The following is a 9693-nucleotide window of genomic DNA, read 5'->3' as shown; positions in this document are numbered from 1 at the left end:
ATTTAGGATGTGTTACATATCTAAAGAAAACTCGCTACTCTGCCATCTCTATATTTGTGCCTGAATCATATTTCCATCAAAAAAATATCTTTTAAAGCTCTAGGATGTTGCAAGGTCCTTTGGCAAATCTTTTCAGACGAGTACTTCACCCGTTCTTTATTATTTGATTTTAGATTGTAGTTCCTCACATTTCCACGATATATAGGTGGTTCTCTATCTTCTTTACAAATAAGATACAAAGTATAATGCACTAGAAACAACCACCACTTGAAACAAATATGGCGTCATTCAAAACCCAAGAAATGGATCACTTTGCTTCTCTGTGTTTTTAAACCCAAAAAGATACGAAGCAACATATTTGCAATCTAGGCAGCAGCCGAAGTGAATGGATGGCGGCACCAAGCATCAAGGCCGCTCCGGGCAATCTCCTCTCTCTGCATTCTTAAAAAGAATAAAAATAAGAGTTTTTTTTGCATACATATTTTTCTAAATATTAAAATTTGTGTGAATATTTTTTCAAAATTGATATTTGTATGTCTACTCTTATAAAATACTTGTTTTGCATGTTTACCCTTCATTTTTCTTTTTTCTTATATATATGCCCATCCCATCTAACGTCATTAAGAAATTAGTGGTTTAAAATTAAAAATGACTGAAATACCCATAGGTAGATGTACAAAAAGAAATTTTTGATAAGAGTATATATGTAAATAACATTTTGTAAGGGTATTCATGCAATTTCACATATTTATGAGAATTTACATGCAAAAAAATGTAATTTTATTTTTTCCTGTTTCATCCTATTTTAGTTCCCAATGCACACCTCACTGTAGCTATTGTACTCAAATTTGATAACTGATCTCCACAAAAACTAGTTTCTGGAGGCTTTAGGTTCTTGAAAGGGGGTCTTTCACTTGAGACTAATTCTCTATTTTTTTCTCGGTAGAGTCCACAAATCAATAGTCACTTTAGTTTTTTTATCCCTTGTTTCAAGCAATCTCAACATCCAATTCTCCTTGTGTAACAATTTGAGCAATATTTAGTTGTGGCATCTGCTCTCTACTCCAATTAGTATTGGCCTAATCCTAGCAAGTCATAGTCAAGTCAATGGATCTTAAAAAGAAGAAAAGTATGTTAAAACTTTCTTTTATTAGTTTCTTATTTTTTGTAACTTTAAATCTAGGTAATGGCCCTAATCTTTTTCAAAAAATTGAGAGATTTCTTTTCCCATAGAATTTTAAGTTGCAATCCAAATTGTTTGTCCTAGAAGTAATATCCTTTAGAATGAACTATTGTATTCATGTGGTCAATGCTAGGATATACATAGATGTGAACTGTGGAGACACTACCATTTTTTATCATTGGTTATCGATCATATCTACTTGGTGTTATAGTATCTTGGTGGCTGTACAAAAAGCTTCACATTGAAACCCATTCTGAATCAATCCAACTTCTCCCACGGTTGAAAGGTTCAGATTTACGAAGAAAGGCCGTAAAATTGTCTATCGGACTCATCTCCACGCATACGGAGCAGCGGAGAGAACCTACAGATGTATCCTAGAATGGATCACTTGACAAAGAAAGGCCATTAGAGTTGTATAAGATAGCCTAAAAGATGGTTTTGTGGCCTAAGATGTCAGACTCATCGGATATGAGTCAAATTAGCTGTATAGGCATTTGAACATCATGATTACATTAGATGCATTTGTTCCACATTCACTACAGAAATACAAACAAGTATAGATTCTTTTTATATCCCACTAGTTATTAAGACAAAAACAATTAGTTTGAATGTTTGACAAATATAGCTATAAAAAAGCTTCCTATTATTATACAACATGTTGTAAGTGATTTTCCTTTCTGTTGTTAATGAATGTTTCCTGTTGTTGTTTTTTTTTTTTTTTTTAATTTTAAAGATCAGCGAAGCTGCATAAAGATATACTCTCCCTCAAATTTTTCTAGCCTTTTAAATTATGATGAAGTAAGATGCCAACTTTGATAAAAATAAAACAAAAATTTTCAACATGATAAAAAATGACCGAACTTATTAATTTGAATAAAATTACCCAGCAACTTGCAATATATGTTTAAAGAGAAATTATATAAAATTTTAAATCATGCAATTAAATATACTTTAATAATAATTATTTATTCTTTATATTTTTATATTTATCTACTCTCATAAATATCATAATTAAATAGTTTTTTATCCTTCTACAGCTAATATTTCTAATTTGTTACTCACATCAATATTTTTATGATACTTTACCTGTTTGCTTGCAGCACAATTTTAATTTTTAATTTTTAATTTATTTTCATAAAATGTTGATGAGAAAATAATGAAAAAAGAATATTATTTGGAATGATCTCATCAAAAAGGAAATGCTTTATTATTATTATTTTTATATAAACTTGTAATTAAAATTTATGACTTTCTTATTTATTTGCTATAACAATTTGTTAATAAGTTTCATTGAATATTGAGATATTTATTTATTTATTTATTGCTATGATTTTAATTAGGTATCTTATTTATTTAAAATTAAGATTTTAATTTTAATTTCTTTAATTTTATATAACCATTAATCAAGATTGTATAGGTTATTTAGAAAACAAATGAAAGGATATTTTTAGATAAAAACTTACAGATAAACTCTAAGAAGAGTATTTTCGTCAGTTTGGACGTTCCCTGAACCGTTTCGTTGGCTGTCAAACGCCGAGAGCTGGGTTCCACTCCTCCTCAACCGGAGCTTCTCGCACAGCCACAGTCCGAGGAGGCCATTCTTTGCGCTTTCCCTTCCTCCATCTCGATAACAAATCCCGGTGACTCGTCCGCTTAACCCTTACAGTCGGTCACCGGAGAGATATCCTTTCAGCGATGGCATCGTCTCTCTGCCTCTCTCCCATTCCCCACCTTAATTCTCGCCACCGGCACGCCTCCCGGTGGCCGCCTCTCCGTAAATCTTGCGATTTCCGGCGTTACGGCAGGAAGCCCAGCTCGCCTGCGAGCGACGGGGACACCCAGTCGGAGAATGCGGTGCTCAGGATGGCGTGGTACGGCTCGGAGCTCCTGGGGATCGCCGCCTCCTTCTTCCGGCCTGCTCCCCCGACGGCCCCGGTTGAAGATCTCGTCGGAGATGGGGATGGACTGGGGTCGATGACTCGTGCACAAGTGGTGGAGGCCATCAAAGAAGACTTCCAGCGCTCCTACTTCGTCACAGGTTTGGAATAATTCAGTGATTAATTAAAGATTTATTCTGATTTTTCAAACTTCACTTTATCAATGAAAAAAAAAGGAAAAAGGAGAAGAAAAGGAACAATTTCTTCTAATATTCTTAGATTGGAGGAAGTTTTAGATTTTCATATGGAAAATTTGGTTGCAGAGATCCAGTGAGGAAAGTGGAAAGAGTGACTAGTAATGCATTTACTGAATCTTATTTAATTGAATCGAAATAAGATAGAGGAAAAGTGTTAACAGGGCAAAGGCTTTCTCTTTGGAGCAAGAGGATATATAACCAGAGCCCATAAGACAGGGCTGGGTGGGGATGCAGTAGTAATTTTCTTATAGACTGATAAAAAATGAAGAATGAAAATAAACAGCTAGTAGCAAAGCCCTGGGGATCATGTCTGAGAAAAACTTGAAAAATCATTATTGAGCACCTTTTTACTAATCTGATTAAGGTCAATTCAATTTGATAAGTGCCAAGTGTTAATGACTGCCAAGTGTTAATGTGTGCTTTGTGTACCTTAGTATGCAACATTTTTGACATCTAGTCAAACCTAACATGGAGATATTATTTACCATTCGAAGAAAAGATTAGATAGACATTGTGTGTGTGTATGTGTGTGTGTGTGTGTGTGTGTGTGTGTGTGTGTGTGTCTATATATATATATATATATATATATATATGTATGTATGTTGAGTGGTTACTAAGCTGACTAGACAATGATACTTTTTCTATTCTTGATTTTATGTTATAGTATATCTAATAAAGTAAGACATTCACTGGACAAACATATTAGCACAAACATTCATATGTTGAAAAATACTGTATGATTATTCAACAGTGCCTTATGTTGAATAAACTTGGTTTTATTTTAAATATGTGAAAGGGATGCAAGGAAAAAACAGCACACTTAACTAGAATTGTGTAGAGACCTAGAATTATTCTATTTTGTACTAGGAAGGGTTAAGAGTTGGAGTTCCAACAGTTTTGTCAGGATGTCCTTGAAAGTATACTTCAAAATATTTTGGCATCCATGCACTACTAGGCATGCTACAATGGAAACTAGCCAGAATATATGCAGCATCTCTCATTGGACATATGCCAAATACAAGGAGTCATATTATATGACAGATTCCACACTGGTTCCATGTATTTAACCAATATCAAATCCACTTACAGACTCTAAAATATACACTCCATGTCATAGAAAAAAAACTCGAAAGAATACAGATGGACGAAGACAGCAGACTATTCATGTGCCACTATGTATACTTTAGTATTTAAACCACCACACAATATTCTCTAATATGTCAATAGAAGTTACTGAGAATCCTAACTATATAACATTGTCAATGGAACTTGACATTGTTTGTATATAAGTATACTATTTTCATGCAAATACTTAATGTGTTGCCTTGGGATAGTATCACAGGTTTGTTTCTAAAGATCAGCAGACCATTTCAACACTGATGTTCTCTGATATTACAAATTGACCAGTATTGAAGCATGTGCTTTGCACATGTTAGATAAAAGCACACAATGACAATCGTTTCTGATTGATCTGCTACCATTTGTCTCTCACTTACATTATGTATGGCATCTTGGGTAAAAGGAGGTATATAGATCGCTGTCATGCAGCCGAATAAAAGCCCATCAATGACAAAGCCATTGTGGTTGTATATGTAACATTAACCAACAAACCTTCTCTCTAGGTTTGGCTGAAAGATCAAAGGCATGGTTCCGTCCAAGCTTGTAGAAGCTCTATGACTAGTTTCTGACCTGATTCCAACCCTCTGCATCCTTGGACAATAGAGGAGCTTCCATGAAACCTGAAGGGTTGATCCTTGGACAAGTAGCGAAATCTTTCTTGATTATGCAGCTTGTGATGAGTCAAAGGTGAATTTGAGTTTTCATTGTAATACATGTTCATGCTTCTTTTTCCCCACTCTTTTTGGATGGTGCCTTAAGAACTAAGAATATTGATGACACCGAATAAGTTCGTCATACACTAAAGATGCAGCACAATGGCATAACGTTCATGGCCACGAAGAATTATTGTTAATACCAGAAAAATCTAGGCAAGGTTCGCACTTCGCAGTTTCGGTAACGGTATCAGTGCCTGACTGGTAGAGTACCGTACCGTACCGACACTCAATATGCAAATAAGTAATGGTTTGGTACAGTATTTTTTTGCTCGTTTTTTTTATTTTTTTTGTTTTTGAGAATTATTTTAAGGTTTATGAATGTTTAAAATAGTTTACTTTGGAGTACACAATTAAAGGAAAAAGAAAAGGAGAAGAGAAAACGGAAAGAAAGAAGGGAAGGAAAGAAGAAGAAAAGGAAAGAAAGAAAGGACAGAAAAAAGAGAAAATGGAAAGAAAGAAAGGAAGGAAAGAATAAGCAAAAAGAAAAGAAGGAAAGAAGAAGAAAACGAAAGAAAGAATGAAAGGGAAGAAGAAGAAAAGGAAAGAAATAAATGAAGGAAGAAAAAAAAAAAGGAAAAATGGTGCAGCCCAAAATAGAAAAGGACCGGTTCAATAAGGCCCTTGCTGGTTCCTTGAGCAATGCAATCAAACATGGCTGTAAGTCCGTTACCATGTCTTTTATTTTTCAGTAAAAGGTAACTTATTTAGTTAGGTTTTCTTTTTATTAAAACTATCATTTAGGGTCCTTTTAGGATTCTCTAGGTGTCTTTGGTCTCTAGATTGATTGTAGAGTCAAAAAAGAGAGGACTCAATTAGGAAGGTAATTGCTGGCCGGATAATCCAGATTAGGATTGTTCTTAGCCAGCTGTGTTTGAGAATTTGTTTTAGAGTCCTAATTAGGAAATAAAGGAGACTGGTTATCCCTATTAACGGGCATCAGTGACCTGAGATACGTGCGATGGATTTTGTATCCAGGAATTGATATTAAAAGAAAGGCCTCAGGCAGCCTCCTTTCGTTCTTCTCCTCTCTTCTTATCTTCTTGCTTCCTCTCTTATTCTTTCATTTTCCCTTTTAATTCTATTTACTTATCCTCGAATCTGAATTGACTTTTCGGCTGTTCTTAGCAGATTTCTTATTGACTTTCAGAGCAAATCAATCTATTCCCCAACTGGCAGTCGATTCATATTTAGTGGCTCATTTTCCAACTAGTGCTACAAAAAAGAAAGGAAGCAAAGAAGAAATTAAAATAAGGAAAGGAATAAAATAAGTAAAGAAAAAAAAAGAAAAAAGGAAGGAAAGAAGGAGAAGAAGCTTAAAAAAAAAAAGAAGAAGAGAGGGAGAAGAAAAGAAATGAAATGAAGGAAGAAAGGAAAGAAAGAAGAGGCAAAATGAATGCAAGAAAGAAAGGCAGAAGATAAAGAAAGGAAGGAAAGAAGGAAAAAGGAAAAAAGAAGAAATAAATAGAAAAAAAAAAGGTAAGGGGCCCGAACCACCTCGAACTGCTGCCAATTGAGTGAACCGGGCGGTTCCACTCGGACCGGGCTGGTTCAAGTCCTTTACCAACCTAAACAACCGAACCAATCTGATGACGCACTGGTTCAGGTTAGTACATCCTGAACCAGTCAATTCATGTTAATTTGGCGATCCTTGAATCTAGGGGAGAGGTCAAATCAAAGCTGTGTGCATCTTGCAACTTTTCAGCTTGCATGGCTGCATCTCAAGATCTGAAAAATTCATTATGGTGTAAATTTTCACACTTGCAAATATTAGGAAGCAATGTCTAGCCTATATAAGTGACTATAAGTCTTGGAACTAATGGCTGCATGAGTGGCATGTTACTTGTTAAGACATCATAATTTTGAAAATGTTTGAACGGTTTAACAAAAGAAAATTTTTGAAAGGAAACAATGTATATCAAACTACAGTTTAGTGCAGTGATTTTGCCTGATGAAATTGATGGCCATTTTTATGTTATCTTCTCTGATATATACAAGACACATAACCAAACAATACTTCATTTAATTACTGTTTTTCTTTGGGCTTATTAATGATTTTTCTTTTCAGGAAATTTGACCGTCAATGCTTATGAAGAAGACTGTGAATTTGCTGACCCAGCAGGTTCTTTCAGAGGTCTCCAGCGTTTTAAAAGAAATTGTTCAAATTTTGGATTACTGCTCGAAAGTTCTAATATGAAACTCAAAGAGTGGGAGGACTTTGAGGTGAATTTTTGGTCAAATAATTTTCATAGCTGGCTTTTTAGGGTAAATTGTCTGAGAAAATATTTCTTCTCCTATCAACGAACATGACAAGCACACAAGATTTTGCTCATTCGGTCTATTGCAATTTCTCCTGGCTCTCCAATCTCCTTAATGGAAGTTATTCTGAACTGATAGTAGTAATGGATTGTTGCAGGATAAGTCAATCGGTCATTGGCGTTTTAGCAGCATCATGTCATTTCCTTGGAGGCCTATCCTTTCTGGTATTCAGCACACTACCATATAAAATAGTGATACCTTTTACTATATACCTTTTCTTCTTACCAGCCATCTTATGATAACATCTTGCATTAATTATCTATTGGTTGCATGCCAAGTGCAGTATCTCAAAACTAATCAAATTAGATGTTCTTCTAATTCTTGTTTTCAAATATTAATTGAGTTGTAGCAACTATTGATGATTTCTTTTTTCCCCTCCAGCTACCGGGTACACAGAGTACTACTTTGATGCTCAATCAGGGAGAGTGTGCAGGCAATTATACTCTTTTGTTATATTAAAACTCCCATTGGTTTTTGGCATCACATTAACATCACTTACCTTTCATTCAGGCATGTGGAACATTGGAATGTTCCAAAGATGGCGCTTCTTAAGCAAATATTGAGGCCAAGCCGCTGGGTATGGGAAAAACAGTGAAGACCTTCAACTATCAGGTGCATGTCCAACCACTCAAATAATGATTTGCTGTAAATACAAAGGTGTGATCAAGAATGTGTTAACATGAAGCTGAAATAATGCATGTTTGTGCCTGGTAGAGCAAAAAGGGTTGGTGCATGAAATGGCATTTTGTTTAGACCACCAAAGAAGAGAGGATTGTGACATTCTACTAGGCCATTAATGTACAAGAATGAGAATCTACTGTGAAAGCCTTTGGATATTTTAAATATGACTGGACTTTGTGGTATGATATTTCTATCACGTATGACATTGTCCTGTATTTCTTCGGCAAACAGAAGATGATCGCTTTGCAAACAAGGAACAGAGAGAATAAACCTATAAAGATTTACCCTTTTAGCCATTGCCTACATCCTTGTCCACTTGATTTCAGTTGATTATTAAAAAATCTGTGTCTCTCAATCTTAACCCAACTCAACCTGATCTTGGCTCGGGATTTCTCTAATCTAAATGTCAAACTGAATCCAGGGTAGACCGAATTAGTTGAGTCGGTTTGGATTTTGCCATGTTAATTGTGTTATATGGGTCGAATAGAAATTTATATGATAAGGTTTGGGACATTTTTTGTCTGATTAATATATGTTGGACTGAGAGCTTAGTCATTCATCAATTTTTTTGATGGCACATTTATATATATAATGTAATAAGATTAAAGATATAATTAAACAAATATATAAGTAGTCTATAGAAAATATAATTATAAGATATATAAAGATCGAGTTCAGGTTGGGTTTACATTCAATACCAATCGAGGTTTATTGAAACCGAGTCTCAAAATTTTGAGTCCAAGCTCAATTTGAATTTAGATAAGTTTCATCCAACCTTGTGTAACGTGCTAGTTGGAGGGGCAAGTTCGGGATTGAGTCCAATTCAGCATATATCCTTAAGGTTTGTTTAGGTATCTGTTGTGAGTGTGGTGCCGAATTTAGTCCCATACCGACTAGGCAGCGGAAAGGTGAGGGAAAACCTATTTCCTCACGAGTCACCTTTTGTGGGGCAAAACCGTGCGGGTATCCCTCCGTCAGCTTTGGACGCGCGGGCCGGAAAAAATTCCTTCCGTAGTACTGGACACGCGGGTCGGAGTCCCAGAGTGGACAATACCTTATGGGGGACGCGGATCATTCTCTGTTGTCAGTTGGTTGGAATTGTGCTGTTGTCGGATCGGAAGGCCCGCAACAGTATCCAATGGGATTGGGTTGAAAGCTCTGCTGGATTTATGGATTGGGCTGTTTATTTTAGCGTGACTCCATATCAATCAAACATCTTTTAAGCCAAATTATGTGAGAAGAAAAAGAAAAAAATTAATGGGTTTTATTCTTTCCGTAGCTCAATAGGCCCCCAAATTGAGATTTAGGCTGAAATTTGGGCAGGCTTTAGAAGATTTGAGATCTGGCCGGCGACTGTCGATCATATTCCTCGCTCGGCTGGCGTCTAGGGTTAGGGTTTTATCGAGACTGCCTATAAAATGCGCACAAGGGCCGCCGCTTGCAGCCTACCGGCCTCCAAATCCTACCCCTCCTCGTCGCAGCCTCTTGGCTTTCAACGCTTCCTATCTTTCGGTGGAGGCCGCTGCCCTGGTTTCCACTTTTCA

General features: G+C 35.9%; 1 protein-coding gene across 2 annotated transcripts; it reads left to right on the top strand.

Moving 5' to 3' along the window:
- Window positions 1–2680: 2680 nt before the first annotated feature.
- On the top strand, window positions 2681–8313 carry LOC103721622 (Nuclear transport factor 2 (NTF2) family protein). 2 transcript variants are annotated; one of them, XM_088723630.1, is made up of 6 exons: window positions 2743–3221; window positions 7218–7372; window positions 7566–7632; window positions 7850–7901; window positions 7979–8080; window positions 8183–8313. In XM_088723630.1, exons 1-5 carry the CDS (start codon window positions 2879–2881, stop codon window positions 8061–8063), a joined length of 702 nt encoding a protein of 233 aa, XP_088579756.1. In that variant the 5' UTR covers window positions 2743–2878; the 3' UTR covers window positions 8064–8080; window positions 8183–8313. The 2 variants fall into 2 exon arrangements, with proteins under 2 accessions (XP_008810114.1, XP_088579756.1); XM_008811892.4 differs by having other exon boundaries at window positions 2681–3221; window positions 7979–8313.
- Window positions 8314–9693: the final 1380 nt, after the last annotated feature.

This window comes from Phoenix dactylifera, chromosome 6 (genome assembly GCF_051530095.1).
Source record: "Phoenix dactylifera cultivar Ajwa chromosome 6, Ajwa_hap1_PhDact_Kaust_v1.1, whole genome shotgun sequence".
Taxonomy (NCBI): Eukaryota; Viridiplantae; Streptophyta; class Magnoliopsida; order Arecales; family Arecaceae; genus Phoenix; species Phoenix dactylifera.
The sequence above is the reverse complement of the archived record's forward strand: the minus strand, read 5'-3'. Positions and strand labels throughout refer to the sequence as shown.